At 39.0% G+C, this 18,271-nt stretch overlaps 1 protein-coding gene across 4 annotated transcripts in view; it reads left to right on the top strand.

The window, feature by feature from the left end:
* Positions 1-5,635: 5,635 nt before the first annotated feature.
* The window catches only part of SLC25A14 (solute carrier family 25 member 14), a 32,827-nt gene continuing 20,191 nt past the window's right edge, over positions 5,636-18,271 (top strand). For 2 of the 4 annotated variants that reach the window (XM_045994479.1, XM_045994483.1), the window contains exons 1-6: positions 5,636-5,723; positions 5,819-5,972; positions 11,284-11,377; positions 12,671-12,818; positions 16,164-16,258; positions 17,702-17,787. In XM_045994479.1, the coding sequence (XP_045850435.1) occupies positions 5,841-5,972; positions 11,284-11,377; positions 12,671-12,818; positions 16,164-16,258; positions 17,702-17,787 (555 nt within the window). In that variant the 5' untranslated portion in view covers positions 5,636-5,723; positions 5,819-5,840. Of the gene's footprint in view, positions 5,724-5,815; positions 5,973-6,102; positions 6,350-11,283; positions 11,378-12,670; positions 12,819-16,163; positions 16,259-17,701; positions 17,788-18,271 lie in introns of those variants that run through there. The other 2 variants (XM_045994481.1, XM_045994480.1) reach the window with 2 other exon arrangements.

An 18,271-nucleotide genomic window follows, 5' to 3' on the forward strand; every position in this document is an offset into this window, starting at 1 on the left:
AATTTAAAAATTAGGGATGGGATGGGGAGTTTCTTGCTACTGGAAGGCAGAAAGACTTAAGTTTCATGTGTAAATAATTCACCTGGATATAGTGTGAAAATGCAGATTCAAATTTAGGTAAGTCCTGTGTGGGACCTAAGAGTCTGCATTTCTAACAAGCTCCAGGTGATGCTGATGCTAACAATTCGCCACATTTAAGTAGCAGGGTGCTAGATGATTCTTGATGGGTGTGGGGGGGATGGGCAGAGAGGATGCTGGAGAATGGAGCAATGAGTTAGATCTCTGCTGCCCAGTATGGTGGTCAACTCACCACATGTGGCTGTTGAGTACTTGAAATGTTAGTCTGAACTGAGATGGGCCGTGCGTATAAAATACACAAAAATTTATTCTCTAAATAAACTGTGAACTATCTTGGTACTTTTTTACTGATTACATTCCAAAATGATATTATTTTGGATATACGGGGTGGGTTAAGTAAAATATTGTTTTGTTTTTTTTTTTTAAAGATTTATTTATCTATTCGACAGAGAGAGAGATCACAAGTAGGCAGAGAGGCAGGCAGAGAAAGGGGAAGGAAGCAGGCTCCCTGCTGAGCAGAGAGCCCGATGCGGGGCTAGATCCCAGGACCCTGAGATCATGACCTGAGCCGAAGGCAGCGGCTTAACCACTGAGCCACCCAGGCGCCCCAAGTAAAATATTGTTAAACAAATTTTTTTTAAAGATTTTATTTATTTATTTGACAGAGAGAGATCACAAGTAGGCAGAGAGGCAAGCAGAGAGAGCGAGAGGGAAGCAGGCTCCCTGCCGAGCAGAGAGCCCGATGCGGGACTCGATCCCAGGACCCTGAGATCATGACCCGAGCCGAAGGCAGTGGCCTAAACCACTGAGCCACCCAGGCGCCCCTGTTAAACAAATTTTTAAAAAATATTTTATTTATTTATTTGACAGAGAGGTCACAAGTAGGCAGAGAAGCAGGCGGAGAGAGAGGGAGAAACAGGCTCCCCGCTGAGCAGAGAGCCCGATGCGGGCCTCGATCCCAGGACCCTGAGATCATGACCTGAGCCGAAGGTTTAAGGCAGAGGCTTAAACCACTGAGCCAGCCAGGTGCCCCTGTTAAACAAATTTTAAAGGAAAAAAAAATTAAGGGCTATGAATGGAAGGTGATCTGGCGGAATCTGAAGGGTGACACAGGGTTAGAAGATTTTCTCTCTTCCCCTGTACTGTGGGGAAGATACCCTGTACTGTGATAGGAAGGATAAATGGAGGGAGAGGTTGACTGTTCAGGATGGGACAGGGGGAATGAGTGGAGAAGTGAGATTTTGAGAAGTCAGGAGGTAAGGCAAGGTTTATGAGGTATATATACAGTTATGTAAAAGATGGAAAGACAGGAAGGAAACACATAGAAATGTTAATGGTGTTTGTTATCTGGGTAGTGGGGTGATGTTTCCTTTTTATTCCTTTTACCTTTTTTGCATTTTAGCCTCTTGTTTATGGTTTTCATATTTTCTTTTTCCTTCTATAAATAATTTTTTTAAATTGGGGAAATGTAGGAGGACCATAAGAGGTAGCAGGGGACACTGACTTCAGCACAGAGGCCACCCTGTAGGAACATGTGACAGAAACATGTACATCCCAAGAATGTTAGTATAAGTTTATGTGTATGCACTGAGGAGGGACTAAAAGGAGGCTCTCCACACTGTTAAGAGTATTAGCCTTTGGATGTTTGGGTTTTGGTGATTTTTACCTTCTTTTTTCTACTTCTGTGTACAGTTTAAATGTATTATAATGACTATGTACTTTTTTAAATCAGAAAAAGAAACCATTCTAATTTTGAAAAATAGGTGTAGACTTCATCACAGAAAAATAATAGTCCCACTATAGTCCATGTTGGAAAAACCACATCTTGGGCTCTCATTCTCCTGCTGGCGTGGAAGAAGCAAGTGGCAGTATTGTGAACTGCCCACGGAGAGGGCCATGTTGTAGGAAACCAGGACAGCTTCGAGTGGCCTCTGGCCAACAACCAGCAAGAAACTGAAGCCCTTAGTGCTACAGCTGCAAGGAAGTGAATTTCACAACAACCTGGGTGAGCTTAGAAGGGAATTCTTCCCTAATCGTCTTGAGATAAACACACCTTGATTGCGTCTCCTGAGACCCAGAGCCCAGGACCCTGTTAAGTCCCGTCTGGATTCCTGATCTGCAGAAACTGGAAGACAATAAATGTGTGCTGTTTTCAGCTGCTAACTTTGTGGCAAAGTTTTTTAATGCAGCAATAGAAAACATATATCCTTCCACCAGTGGTGTATGAGAATTTGAGATGCTTTCTGCCAAATCCTTTGTACTGTCAGTCCTTTTAACTTTGGCTATGTTGGTGGTGTATTGTGATTTTAATTTTAATTTTCTAGATGACTAATAATGTTGAACATTTAGTCATATGCTTGTATGTCATTTGGATATACTCTTTTACGAAGTGCCTCTCAAGCATTTTCCCCATTAAAAAAATAGAGTTGTCTTTTTTTTAACATGTATGCAGACTTAAGAAAAATTTTTTCATTATTGGAGTAGAATTGACATACAATGTTATATTAGTTTCAGGTGTACAACATAGGATTCAACAATTCTGTATGTTATGCAATGCTCACCATGATAAGTGTACTTACCATCTGTCACCATACAATGTTATGACAAAATTATTGACTATATTTCCTATGCTGTACTTTTCATCTTTGTGACTTATTCATTTCATAACAGGAAGCTTGTACCTCTTAACACCCTTCACCTATTTCTCCCATTCCCCTCTCCCCTCTCCTCTGGTAACCACCAGTTTTGTTCTCTATATTTATGGGTCTTTGGTTTGTTTTTTTTTTTTTACATCCACATATTAGTGAAATCATATGGTAGTTGTCTTTCTCTGATTGTTTCACTTAGCACAAAACCCTTTAGAGCCATCCATATTGTCAAAAATGGCAAGATCACATTCTTTTTTATGGCTGAATAATATTCTACTGTGTGTATATGTGTATGTACGTGCACACATACATACATACTGAGTTGCCTGTCTTTTTATTGCAAGTTTAGGAGTTCCTTATTTATACAGGATATGAGATTTTGTAGGATACGTGGATTAGAAGTCTGTTTTCCCAAACTGTAGCTTGCCTTTTCATTGTCTTAATTATGTCTTTTATAATAATAAAAATGTTCTCAATTTTATTTATTTTTTTGCTCTTTTTTATTTTATTGAGACAAAATTGACATAATATTGTATCAGTGATATAAACTTCACCTTAATTAATAAAAAAAGATTTCTTCTGGCTCCAAATACAACACTCTTTTCTTTTTTCTTTTTTAAAAGATTTTATTTATTTATTTGACAGATAGAGATCACAAGTAGGCATAGAGGCAGGCGCGGGGTGGGAAGCAGGCTCCCTGATGAGCAGAGAGCCCGATGCAGGGCTCAATCCCAGGACCCCGGAATCATGGCCTGAGCCAAAGGCAGAGGCTTTAACCCATTGAGCCACCCAGGGGTCCCACAACACTCTTTTCATTCTTTAAGACTAAGTGTTTCTCTTGGGAGAGTAGAAGGAGGAAAACATGTTTTGGTTCAACATAAATGAGAACTTCCTAACAGTTATCCAGTAGCTTAATGGGTTGACTTGTAATGTTTCCTTGTACTGGAAGTATTCTAGCAGAGACTGGGTAACTGTACATAATGAATATTATAGAAGATACCTTTAAGTATCTCTCCAACTTGACGATTCCAGGATGCTATCCTCTTGAATATCTCCTGGAAAGATCAGAATTCAGGCATAACACAAGACAGAGTATAATCAAGTACTGGTCTGTGAGACAGAAACTACAAATAGAAGGTAATTAAAAAGGAAAATGGCCAACTTTGATAATGAGGATTAGATCTTTTTTATGTTGTTTTAGAAAAATGTTGAAAACAAACTAAGCAATCAAATAGAAAATGTGCTAAATACAAGTATGGCATGTGTTTATGTTTCTACAAATACTCCTTTTAATGCATCTATTGTAGAACTTTAAAAATAAGTCATCTAGGCGCCTAGGTGGCTCAGTTGGTTAAGCGACTGCCTTCGGCCCAGGTCAGGATCCTTGAGTCCTGGGATCGAGTCCCACATCCGGCTCCCAGCTCCATGGCGAGTCTGCTTCTCCCTCTGACTTTCTCCCCTTTCATGCTCTCTCTCACTCTCAAATAAATAAAGAAAATCTTTTAAAAAATAATAAGTCATCTGAAAATGAAGCTGCTTTTAACAAAGTTTTCGTGGGTGGTCAGTGAGATTAGCTGGTGGTGGCAATGGCTGAGGAGGCAAAAGTGCAGTCTTGTAGAAAAGTTAAGACAGTGATTTGCTCAAAGAGAAAGCCTTAATTCTATAAAGTTCAGTGACTTGGATGTGAGGGACAGGACCAGGACACAGCTGGAGACATAAAATTCACATGGAGAATACAGTTCTTCCAAGTAAGAACTTTTTGGCTGGAAGGGAGTGCTTTTTGGCTGGAAGGGAGTGCTTTGCTGAGATGTAAACGGAAGGGAATTCGCAATTCAGAAGGCATGCACATGTTTTTTATATTATCTATTTTTAGTAAGAAAGTTTCTGAAGGTAACAAGGGTACTATTAAAGTTGAGAGCAGTATATCATGACAGTTAAGAGCCTAAGCTCTGAAGTCAGACCTAAATTTGAGTCCCAGCCATGCCAATACTAAGTTACTCTTTTAAGACCTCAGCTTTCTCATCTATCAAAGGGGAAAATAATAGTACCTATCTCATGAGTAGTTGTCTGCACATGAAGCTCTTGGCACTGTCCTTGGTAAGCATTCTACATCAGGTAATATGTGTGCTGCCTGAAGAAATTTTTTAATGGGAGGAAAAACCTAAGATTTCCGAAAAATCTTTTCGGAACAAGGTACTCCAAATATTTATTAATTCAACAATAATTTAGGGTCATTGCCTTGCATTGACCCATGTTTACTTATACTCAATACGCGTACTGTGTTATTTCATATTCTCACGTGATTACGGAACCTTCGCGAGAGCGGCTTAAAAATCAAATGTAGCCCATTGGTCAACAGAATTACCCAGAGTGCTTTGCAAACATTCCTTCTGGTCCCCAGGTGCTGGAGCCAGAAACCGGACGTCGGGCTTGCTCGTCGTTTTCTGGCTGATTGTGAGGTATGGATTTATTTGGACTCCCCCGTTAGCTTTTCTACTCTTCAGATTCGTGATCTCTTAAGTTTTTATGGTCTCCGTTTCCAACCTGTTTTTCCTTCCCCCGTGTGCTTTGATACAGGGCCTGAGTCTGATTCCTCAGCCCCAAATACCTGGCGCCCGTTCGCTGCCACGGTTTATTTACTTGATCTTTATTTTCTTTCTGCCTTCGGGCACCTCACTAAATACCGTTCACTCCTTTCCCTCGTTTTCCTACCTTTAAGTCCTCTGCCCCGCCCCCTCACTTTCCCTCCTTTTTCGTACTTTGCGCGCAGGCGCCCCGCTCCACCCATTCACTACATTTGCCCCGCCCTTCGCGTCACTCTTAGGTTGGCTGGCCGCTAGCTTCTTAACCCCCGCCCTTTTCCTAGCCCTCGTACGCGCGTGGTGGGTGGTGACAAGGTAACCGGGTGACATCTCTGCCCCCGACTGGCGAGTATGTGAGCTGCAGAAGCTGCCAAATTCTCACGCCTTAGTTCTCTCTCCCTACACCTCCCAAAAGGTTGCCGTTTCTGTGTCTTTGCACCCGAAGCCGGCTCGACTTCCCCATTAAGACCCCTGTCCTTTCCACCTCTCATTTCGCGCCTTCTTTTTTAGGCTCTGAGGAGGTGGTGTTGGAATGCCTGTGCCACCGTTGCCGGGGCGACGACTTGGTTACTTCCGTTGGTCTCAATGCTTCCGGGTTGGCATTGCGGTGGCGTTTCCGACTGTGGGAGCCTCGGCTTCCCAGTCGTCCGATGAGCCCGAGCAGGTGAGGGGGAGCTCCTGGACTTCCAGGCTGGGGAGCGGGGCTGGGCCGCGCCAGGCCGCGCGGGGCCGGGCTGGCCTGGTTCCCGGCCTGGGAGGGGCTTAACGGTCCTTTGATCTCTCTCTCCCCTCAGCTGAGTCCCTTCCCTGTCTTTCACTCTTCTGGCATCGGTGGTTTTACTTCTTCGATTGAACCCTGCTTCCTCGACCCCCTTGGGAGGCCGCCTTCTTCAGGCGCCTCCCGTCTCTCCACGAACTCGCTCTGACAGCCGAGGAACTGGCAAGATCCTGCTACCCAGAGGGTGAATGGGTATCTTTCCTGGAATAATCCTAATTTTTCTAAGGGTGAAGTTTGCAACGGCGGCCGTGATTATAAGCGGAGTAAGCAAACACCTCCATTGTGTTAGTGTGAGGGATGCTGTTAAAAGATGCTCCCCTTCAGTTTTTACCCCCTGCCACTCCTTGAGGTCAAGGCATTGAAGGCATCTATTAAAATGCAGTTCAGCTAACTAATGGGGATGACAGCCATTATTATCAGCATGAATTAGATTCTCAGACAAGGTAACAGCAGGGACGTTTGTAGTTCTCTGTTGGTGTTTTCTTGGTTTTTCCAGGCTAGGTATGCTTGGAGTTATTATGAACTCTTGTCTTCATTCTCTACATCATCAAGTTCCTTTGTGTTTTCATTTTAGAAGTTTATCTCTAACCTTATTGCCAACAAACATGTTGTCTGCTTTTACTTTGTCTGCTTTACTTCATACCATCCTAAGCAAGTTTCCTTGCCTCTCTCATTTGTAATCCACTGCTTGCTGCGGCCCTAGTAGCCTAACTAAAATGTGGATATCCTCATGTCCTGTCCCTGTTCAAAAACTTATAGTATCCCTCTCACCATTTTGGTTTTAAGCTTTTCAGCGTAACCTTTTCCTTACCGTACTTCTTGTCTGATAATTGTTTCAATCTGTTAAGGGAATTCTCTGGTCCTGTTAGGTTCCCCTCTTCCTTCTCTGAGCAAACTATACTGGTGCCTGCCTCCAAATGCTGTGCTTTTTCCACATTTGTGTCTCTGTTCATCCTGTTTTCCTCCTCCACCCTCCCTTATCTATACCTGATTCTACCTGCACTCTGGGAAGGCCCATTTTAAGCCTCACCTCCGGAAGCCTTTCAGATTATTCAGGCGCATGCTGATTGTCTCCTTTTCCATACTCCTGCTCTTGTAGTTTGTACTATATAATTAAGTACTTAATTTTTCTCTAATGAACTACTTTGATTTCTTCTGCCAGACTATAAGCTCTTGAAAGGCAAGTACTATATTTCGTACAACTTTATGCCCACCCCAGTGTCCTTGATTATCCAGTAAAGATAAGTCGAATGATAGATATTGTCCCATGTTAGAACATAAGCTTATTTTTTTAACATGACGTTTATACCCATAGCATGTTGCAGGTTTGGGCATTTAGTGTGCCTTCGGTAAATATTTGCTTCTCTCTCCATTATTGCTTCCCAAGCCTGAGAATCTGTAATGCCCAATCTTTTTTAAAGGAGAAGGCGAGAAAAGTACCCAGATTTATCTGACCAGATATTTGGAATAGCGTAGTGCTGTGTAACTTGTGTTCTAAGACATTCTTCTCACTCTTTAAGCCGTCAGATTTTCCTCAGACTTCAGAACACATGTTTGCATTTTAAAGATATTTTTCATTGGCTGCTTTATGTGATGAATATTTAAAGTAGTATATTTCTGTTTTAAGACAGATGTGACTTCTTTCCTTTTACCCATATCTGGGGATAGCCCCAGAAGTAAAAAATCATTTTTAGCATGCTTGGGGTCTTTCACACAAGTAATTCTCTACAAAACGGCAAGGGAAGAGAATTAGAGAATCTCTGAGGATGAATAAAAACAAGATGTTGTGTACAAAGTATGTAGCATTGCTCAGGTCTAGCAAGTTAACTTTTTAATTTGTCACATAATCTTTTACATACACACTGCCTACATAGATAAAGGACATTTTACTGGAATCAACCAAGTATTTATCCAGTTCTGTGCAAGGCTTATGAAAAGTACTCTGAGACATGGTGTTTGCCTTCAGGGATCTTACCTAGTTAAGAGAGAAAATAACATGGGGCAACGAGAAGAGAAACCTCATCCTGTGTGCCTGAAATTAAGATATAGAAGGGGGGTAAATGAAGGTTCAAAAAACATTGCACAACTGTGGAATAGATATAACATGGCATGCATGCATGTATATGGCCTTATGTAAAAGACTTAGAGGTTTTAGCTGACATTTTAGTGATTTCAGTAGTGTGATGTGGCCTCCACAGAAGTGACTGCAATTTTCAGCTGTAGTAAATGACATACAATATAGTGAATAATGAAAATTACTGTGGATGTTTACACTGAGAAAGATAAGATGTAGGAGAACATGATAGCTGTCTTGCTGTCTTTAAATACTCGAAGAACCCCAATAGGGAAAAAGAATAGTTTAATATTACCTCCCCAAATGGGTGAAAACTAGAGCAAAGCAGACTTTTGGCTTAGTATGAGAAAAGAATGTCTAAAAACAGACCTAATTAAAGCTATAAAGGACTTTTTCGTAACAAGATTCTTTCCTAACATGGAGGAAAAGGTATTTTACTGACAGATGGGGGAGTGGTAGCAGTATTGAGTTTGGCCAGTGGTCTCTAGACTTTTGGATTTCATGGACCAATAACATTTAACTGAAAGTGTGGGGCAGGAGGCACAAATTAAGGTAGGTAGTCTTATTTTGCTAAGAAGAATACTAAAAAATCAACTACCAACTGCATTTCATACAGGAAAGGTGATTAAAAAAAATCTCCAGGAGGAAGAACATGATTTCCCAATATATAGTCCTTTAAATTAGACACATTCGGCTGAAGAGAAAAGCACTATGTGCTCTTATTATTTTCATTTCACCTCAGTTGTGAAAACTTCATTAAGGAACCACTGGGCTGACTGATCCAAAATTCTGTTGCCTACTATGACTCTGCCCCCTGCCTTTAACTGATTTATTATTGTTCCCTGAACCCTGGGAACATCCTCCTTATTGAAAGTCTGGGTGGCAGGTAGTAAAGTTCTGATAGAGGCTTTCTCTGTAATGAGACGAGTGGAAAGAAATTGTAAAAAGAAAGCTTTCAGAGAGAAGCATAGCAGCCATTAGAAATGCTTGACTATTTTGGTAAATCTCTAAATTGTCGGGTTGGGGGAATGCTCTCTCCATTGACTAAGAGAGGGGTTATGCCCTGGTCCTTGCTTTTCCATGCTTACCCTCTCACCATGTGAGAGTTGTTTATAACTTTGTACTAACAGTTTTACTATCAATTGTAATAAAATGTGCTCATAACTGAAAATGTTAATGAAATAATATTTAGTACTTAAGACTCATTTCAGACTGCAGCTGGTATTTGAAGTGCCTAGCCCTACTTTGCTTTTTAGAATTTCTTTCAACAACTTCCCTCCAAAAAAGCTATCTATTCTAGACTCTGTATATCAGATGGACTGGCTGATCACACTATGCTTAAAGGAAGTGTCCATAATTATTTTTGTGGCCTCTTACTAAAATATTTGTTCGCATGTTTACTGTCCTCTTTGGGAAATTGTTCATGTGTGCTTATTTACAGAGCTTTCCTTTTGTGGAAATAAAGCAAACCTTGTCTTTCCTAAAAAGAGATTGTGACTCAATGGTACTAACCTCAGATTGGGCAGTAGGGGTGGTGGGCAGCAAGTATTATCTGTTAAAATATAAATTTGAGTACTTTTCAAAATGTAGTAATGATAATAGCTAATAGTTGAACTAGAGGGTGCCTGGCTGGCTCAGTTGGAAAACGTGCGACCCTTGATCTTGGAATTGTGAGTCCAAACCCATGTTGGGTGTAGAGATTGCTAAAAAAGAATAAACTTAAAAAATAATATTTGCACTGGGTGCCAGGTACTTTTCTAGGTATTTTATATGTATCACTTAATTTTCACAACAACCCTGTAAGATAGTGTTTATTATCATTCCCATTTTATGGTTCAGAAAACACAGGCATGGTAGTTAAGTGACTTGGTCACAGAGCTAGTAAGTAGTAGTGTCAGGATTTGAACCTAGGCAGTCTGACTTCTGAGTCTTTATTCCTGACCATAAAGCACTTGAGGATGTATTTGAAATTCAGTATCATACATACTGTGAAGTTCTGGAAAAGGAATAATTTAAAAGAAATCTCAGAGTCCATCTTAAAAGAGATTACTTCCAGCTGGACCAGGATTTAGTAGGTGATGCATGGAACAGTAGTAGATCTTAAAGTGTGGAAGCACCAGCATTATTTGGAAATTTGCATATTCTCAGGCCAAACGCAGGGCAGTAATCAGAAAGTCTGAGGGTAAGGCCCAACACTCTATGTTTTAATTCAACTTCTAGATCATTTTGGTGCACCTTAAATTTGAAAACCACTGGTCTAAAGGGCAGAGCTATGGAAAAAAATCCGAGAGAGAAATAGCAAAGAGTGGCAGGAAAAACAAAAATGAAAAGATTGAAGATAACAGGTGTAAAGGGGGTGGGATGGGGAAGAAGGAAAGGGAGCTGGGAGTAGAAATACATTGTTAAGGAGTCTGAACATCAAAGAAAAACAATATTTAAATGTATGTGCTTTAAAAGGCCAGGGAAAAAGAAATTTACTAGATGGGTGTATGTTAAATGTCAGAGAGAAGAGAGACATTCATATTGTTTTCATTCCTCTGGGAACCAGAAAGAAGATGAAAAAGTACTTAGTCAACTTGGGCTTTGAGGGGAGAAATTGTGTATAGCTAGAAGTAGTTAGATGAACTAAAACCCTGACGTTTAGTGGAGAGATGAGAGGGCTAAGAACGTGAGAGGGGAGTGGGGTCAGCCTTTGCTTTGCACCTATTTAAGGTAACAATACCATGAACTGCTTTTATGAGATGCCTTAGCCTATATAGTTTGAACACCAGGTTCCTTCACTTGTAATTCTTTAGTTGAATGTTTAAGTTGGTTGTGCTGGATGGACTGAAAACTCTTCTTTGGGTGGGGACATGGATAAAATTAAAGAAACTGGAGAGAATGAAGGGCGCAAGTTGATCTTTGAGGGAATTGCACGCCTACCCATACAGAGTGGCAGTAAAGAACACATTCATGATCATCCAGCACATAAAACAGGATTCCTCATTTTGTTTCATTCCACTTGATAGGGTTTTTCCTCTACATCTGTTTTATTTGTCAATTTTGTTGGTATAAATAATGTGATCAGACACTAACAAATGCTCCTCACTCTTGTGCCTTGTTCTGATCTGTGTTTATTTTTAGCACCAGAAAAGTACCACTGTAAGCCATGAGATGTCTGGTCTGAATTGGAAACCCTTTGTATATGGCGGCCTTGCCTCTATTGTTGCTGAGTTTGGTAAGAATGTGAAAACTGACAAATCTGCTTCTATGGTATAGATGGTAGCTAATGGTGACAGTTATTTTTGGTGAAAACTAGAGAAAAAGTGAAAAGAAGCTTATTATATTTGTTTTAAAAACTATCATCTTTAAGCCATCAAGTAATATTTTCTGAGAAAGTACTACAAATGGTATGGTGAATGAGATTAAGAAAAGTTTAACTTAAGAAGCTCTTTTGATAGTTTAATGATTTGTTTATTTGCTCTAGACTTAAGTAATATGAAAAGATAAAGGGAGTTAGTTAATACAGGGGTTTCTGCTATATTTTTGTACTAATGGTCTTTCCTTAATGCTAAGTTGTTTATAACTTTCTTAGTATCCAAAGTTCTTTTTTTAAACCTCTGTTAGATTTTGGAAGAAAATTGACTAATAAAATCAAACTAGATTCTTTGCTATTTGAGTTTAATTTTGAAATATCTATAGATTGTGTTTTTTCATTTTACAAATTTTCTCTCTCTTAAACTATTAAGTCACTCTAATCCATTAATCTTTGTTGACTTCCTTGACAAATACAGTGTTGGTGCGATATCAAGGTCATCAGTGACCAGAGCTACATAATCACCTCATTAGTTCTAGACTTTGAAATATTCCCTGGAACATATTTTGTCAATGTAATCACCACTTCTGTATGTTGATTTACTAAAAGAAGTTGGTTAAAGAAATTTCCTAAGCACTGTGCTGGTATTAGTCCCAACTTACCTGGGAACCAAGATGAGTAGACGAAATAGGACTTTGCCATTATCTTTCATAATATTAAGGAACTATTTGTTTCTTGTAAACAAATAAAAGAAAAAAACCCACAACTTTTTAATAGTATATAAGGGTGCCTGGAACAGCAGTCCCATTTTTTCTTACCTTCATTGTGAAAATTTGGGGAGATTTTATGAAGGAGAAGTAGAGAGATGAGATGGTGGGCAGAGGAAGAGATAAATGCCAAATTGTATGTTACAGGTGAATAAAACATCATTTAAATTATATTGTATTTATAGTATATTAGGATCATCTTAAAGCACTTTATTATATCACAGTTTCAATTATACTGTGGGTCAGTCCTACTGCCTAGATACAGTACAGTATATTTCACTTTACCACATACAACTCTTCTGACAGTGGTACTCCTAGCAGAGATACCCTCATTGTGTTACAAGGAGGACTTTGTCTTATGTTTTAAAATTGCCATTGACTTAAATTTGGCCAAAATTTTAACTGTGACTCTTTGGAAAAACTTATAAATCAGTGTGTTCCTTTATAGGAACGTTCCCTGTGGACCTGACCAAAACGCGACTTCAAGTTCAAGGCCAAAGCATTGATGTTCGCTTTAAAGAGATAAAATACCGGGGAATGTTTCATGCCTTGTTCCGCATCTATAAAGAAGAAGGTGTATTGGCTCTGTATTCTGGGTGAGAGTGGATTCTTTCCTTCATGAAGGGAAATACTTTCTAAAGAAGCCATGTATTTCAGCTGTCTGATAGTGTGTGCCCTTCATATTCACCATACCAATTTGTAATTCAATATTGACATGCCAATTTATATTTCACTTGCTTATAGGTCTTGAGCTTTGGATTTTGTGTTCATCTGACTTTAAGTGATACGTTTTAAAATGGATATCTCATTGCAGCATTGGCTTTCTCCTGTTTTCCTGAGAGTCATTGATAGCCACTGTGAATAGCAGCACCAGTTCATTGAATATATTTCTGTAATATTCTTCCTGAGTTGCCAAATACTCAGTTTTTTAAAATTTTCCTCTTTAAATAAATAGTATTCTGGCAGGTTAAACATGAAATGCAGAATGAGAGAGAGGGAGACCCATCTATTTGTCAACTTTTAATTAGCTGTAGGTTTGTGGTTTTCTCATGTATCTGCTGCCGATTTCCTAGGTCACTCCTGCATTCAGGTTACCAGTTTATTGCTCAGAGAATGGACATAATTTTATTATTAACCTGTGTTAGACTTAGTTTTAAAAGAGAATTTTCTTAGGGAAAGAAATCAAGTAATACATCCTGAAGCTAGTGAATCATGGATCAACTGTTTCACCTTGTTCTTGAATCAGCATGGATGATCACAAGATTATTTTGTTCTAATAGCAAGCAATAATGTCAGAAATATGCATATTTAGTCATCATTTTAAAAATCAGAACCATCCAAGCTGCTGTCGTCTATTTATAACTACTAAAGTGTAGTTCTGCAATTTGGAAGAATCTTATAGGAGGTATGAGGGAGAATGTCTTCAGTTTATAAGCAGAACTTAAATAGGGAGAAATCTTGGCTCTGGTACCTCCTTGATAGATTAAAGATGTATCTACAACTGTGAGGAAGTAAGGCTGATTTAAAAAAAAAAAACCTCCGTGGGCGCATGGGTAGCTCAGTGGGTTAAAGCCTCTCCCTTCAGCTCAGGTCATGATCTCAGGGTCCTAGGATCGAAGCCCGCATCGGGGCTCTCTGCTTGGCAGGGAGCCTGTTCCCCCACCCCACCTGCCTCTCTGCCTACTTGTGATCTCTGTCAAATAAAAAAAAATCTTTTAAAAAACCTCTGTGAGGGGGTTGGGGAGGGGATAGGGTACCTGGATGATGAACATTAAAGAGGGCACGTGATGTATTGAGGACTGGTTATTATATAACACTGATGAATCACTGAACTCTACCTCTGAAACTAATAATACACTGTATGTTAATTACTTGAATTTAAAAAAGAATTTAATAAAAATAAATGATACCATATAACCCCCCCAAAATATAAATTAAAAAAAAAATCTCCATGAGGTGAATAATGGTGTATACTTCTTTTTCTACACTGCTAGATTTGGTTTGCTAATATTTTGTTAAGGATTTTTGCATCCAAATTTCTGAGAGATACTGGCATATAGTTTTTCTGTTTTTGTATTCTTTTTGTCCAGTTTTGGTATCAGGGTAATACTAACCTCATAAAATGAATTGGTATATGTGCTGCCGAAGCGAGCACACCTCATAAAATGAATTGGGAAACATTCTTTTTTCTGGAAAGATTGTGTAAGCTGGTGTTGATTTTTTTTTTCCATTTTATTTATTTTTTCAGCGTAACAGTATTCATTCTTTTTGCACAACACCCAGTGCTCCATGCAAAACGTGCCCTCCCTATTACCCACCACCTGTTCCCCCAACCTCCCACCCCTGACCCTTCAAAACCCTCAGGTTGCCCCAACCTCCCACCCCTGACCCTTCAAAACCCTCAGGTTGTTTTTCAGAATGGCTAAAATTAACAAGTCAGGAAATGACAGATGCTGGAGAGGATGTGGAGAAAGGGGAACCCTCCTCCACTGTTGGTGAGAATGCAAGCTGGTGCAACCACTCTGGAAAACAGCATGGAGGTTCCTCAAAATGTTGAAAATAGAACTACCCTATGACCCAGCAATTGCACTACTGGGTATTTACCCTAAAGATACAAACATAGTGATCCGAAGGGGCACATGTACCTGGTGTTGATTTTTTTTAAAGATTTTATTTATTTATTTGATAGAGAGCAAGAGAAGGAACACAAGCAGGGGGAGAGAGAGAGGGAGAAGCAGGCATTCCGCCGAGCAGGGAGCCTGATGCAGGGCTTGATCCCAGGACCCTGGGATCATGACCTGAGTCAAAGGCAGACACTTAATGACTGAGCCACCCAGGAGCCCCTGATGTTGATTTTTTAAATGCTTGGTAGAATTCCTCAGTGAAATTATCTGGGTCTGGAGGTTTCCTTTTTGGGAACTTTTGAATTATGAATTAAAATGTTTTAATGGTTATGAGACTATTCAGGTTATCTATTTCATCTTTTTTGATGATTCCCGTATTTTTATCTATTTCATTTTGAGTTTTGGTAGTTTGTAGTTTTTGAGGAGTTAGTCCATTTCTTCTGAGTTGTTGGAATTTATGAGCATAAAGTTGTTTATAGCATTACCTTATTATCCTTTTAATGGCTGCAGGATTTATAGTACTGTCCATTGCATTCCCGATATTGATTTTTTCAAAAGAGCTTTTTGTTTTATTAATGTTTCTCTCTCTTTCTGTTTTTAATTTTATTAATTTATGCTCTTTATTATTTCCTCCCCTTCTGCTTGGTTTGGGTTTACTTTGCTCTTCTTTTTCTAATTTCTTGAGTTAGGGACTTAGATTATTGATTTGAGACTCTTTCTCTCTCTCTCTCTTTCTCTATTCTTTTCTTCTTCTTTTTCTTTGGTGGGCAGCAAAGCAAAGTTTATTGAGTGATAGTAAAATGATAGCACGAATCTCCTAAAGAGGGAAGGGACCCCAGAGGTTGCTCAAGACTTTCCCTCATTTGTAATGTAAGCATTTTGTGCCATAAATTTCCCTCTCAGCACTGCTTTGGCTGTATCCTACATATTTTAATGGTTGAATTTTCATTTTTGTTTAGTTCTATGTATTTTTAAAATTTCCTTTGAGAGTTCTTATGAACCATGGATTGTTTAGAAATGTGTTGTTTAATTTCCAAGTGTTTGAGGATTTTCCTTATTGATTTCTAGTTTAATTCTGTTATGGTCAGAGAACATACTGTATTTGACTTCACTTCTTTTAAATTTGTTGAGGTTTGTTTTATAATCCAAATGTGCTCTCTCGGTGAATGTTCCATGGGTGCTTGAAAAAAATGCATATTCTGATGTAGTTGGGTGGAATGAGGTGAGTAATGGAAATGAGTAAGACTATCTAGCTTTGTATAATCTACAAGTACATGTTGAGTATAATTGATTTTTTCTTACTTTCTTTTTTGGCAGAATTGCCCCTGCCTTACTAAGACAGGCATCATATGGCACCATTAAAATTGGCATTTACCAAAGCTTGAAGAGATTATTTGTAGAACGTTTAGAAGGTCAGTATAGACTCATTCTCTTTTGGGGTAATACTCAGAGGGATTATTGAAATCATGCTTACTGAGAAGCATGCGTCATGGGATGCCTGAGAGTGGGTGACAGTTATTGTAAGGACAAACAAGCTCTAATTGATTTGGGATTAATCCTTGCAGAGGTGATAGATGGGTTAGAGGAACCTGCTCTTTAAGTTTTTCGCTTTTCCTATCAAAGAAAAAAAAGGCTTCTGCTCATCACAGAGGGAATATGGGTAAGTTTGTCGAGAAAATTAATGCTGTCCTCATCAACAAAAGAACTTTAGCTATAAGCAATTCTCTAGCTGCCCATTTTGATAAGCTTTTATTAGATGAAGGAATTTTAGACTATTCTAGATTCTGTTGTACCTGCGGCCACCTTACCCACATTCAGCATTATCATATGTCTCTAAATGGGCTGCTGCAGCTTTCCCAGCTGGATACCATACTAAATGGTATTTTACCACAGGCCTAGGGCTTTTGCATAGTTGAGGATAGCTGGAGAGACTTTTGATTAGTAATGTCCTTTGAATTACTTTATTGTCCTAAATTGACTTTTTCTGGAGCCTCTTTGAGGATTCTGAAGGGTTCGCTTCCTAAAATAATTTCCTTTCACAGATGCTTCACTTGGGTTTACCTAGTTTCTATTTGTAGGCTCTTCATGGTAAGGAGGAATGGTGAAGATAGAATTTTCATTTTAGAACATTATGCTCTGTGGTTTCTTTTTTTTCCCCCTTTTGGCTGAGCAGATTTAGTTTCAAATGACTGGTTTTTCATATATGTCTACAGAATCTTCTTTAAATAAATAGAAGCTAGTAAATATCCAAGCCAGTCAAAATTAATATTTAGAAAATTTTTTTCTGTTAGCACGCTTTTATTTTTTAACATTTGGTTCCTTGATGAGTCTCCAGAAAAAAAAAATCAAAAGAATTTTCTTTAGGTATTTGAAATGATTGAAGAAGAAATACTACATTCTGAATTTATGTGGGTTACTGGAAGTTGCTGTATATAGAATAATAGGACATGTTCCAGTGTCTTTTAGAAACACTTTTTTAAAAAAAATGATTTATGTTTCAGTACTGATTTGGGATCTAGAATTTTTTAAAAGATTTTATTTATTTATTTCGCAGAGAGCACAAGCCGGGGGAGCAAGGGAGGGAGAAGCAGGCTTCCTGCTGAGCAGAGAGCCCAATGTGGGGCTTGATCTCCAGACCCTGGGATCATGACCTGAGCTGAAGGCAGATGCTTAACTGACTGAGCCACCCAGGCACCCTGGGATCTAGAAATATTTGAGTTTCTTTAGTTTTGTAAGCTTTGTGGTTCATTTCTTACAGTCATTTGTCTGCTTGGGGTTCCTTTCCTCTGATAGATGAGTACTCTGTTCTTCAAAACTGGTACTTGGTACAAACAAACTTTTTTTCCTTTTTACAGATGAAACTCTTCTAATTAATATGATCTGTGGGGTAGTGTCAGGAGTGATATCTTCCACTATAGCCAATCCCACTGATGTACTAAAGGTAAGAAAGGGCTGGTAGCATTAGATGTATACCAAGTGTTATGGAAAGAGCATGAACTTTGAGTCAGATTTGGGTTTAGGGCTCCACTCTGTCACTGCTGTAAAACCTTGGGCAAATAACTGCTTTAAGCCTTGGTTTCCTCATGTGTAAGTACTTACTGCATACGGTTGTTTAGGATTAGAGATAATATATGTAAACTGCCTATCATACTTGGTAGATAGTAGGTGCTCAGTAAATAGTAGTCAATTCATTATGATATGCATTAATCTGTTGGTCTTTAGAGTATGTATACGCTTATAAGATTGTTTCCAAGGGTGATGCAGTTCTAAGGCAATCAGTTTCCAGATCCCTTACTTCCATTTGTCTTCTTCTAAAATTGATATGAGAATTTTTGTTTTTAGTAGTTCTTTCTCCACTTTACAAAAGAAAAGCATATTCTCCACCCATTTCAAATCTTATTATGGTATATTGGGCTGTGATGTAA

This window comes from Meles meles, chromosome X, assembly GCF_922984935.1.
Source record: "Meles meles chromosome X, mMelMel3.1 paternal haplotype, whole genome shotgun sequence".
In the NCBI taxonomy this organism is placed as follows: Eukaryota; Metazoa; Chordata; class Mammalia; order Carnivora; family Mustelidae; genus Meles; species Meles meles.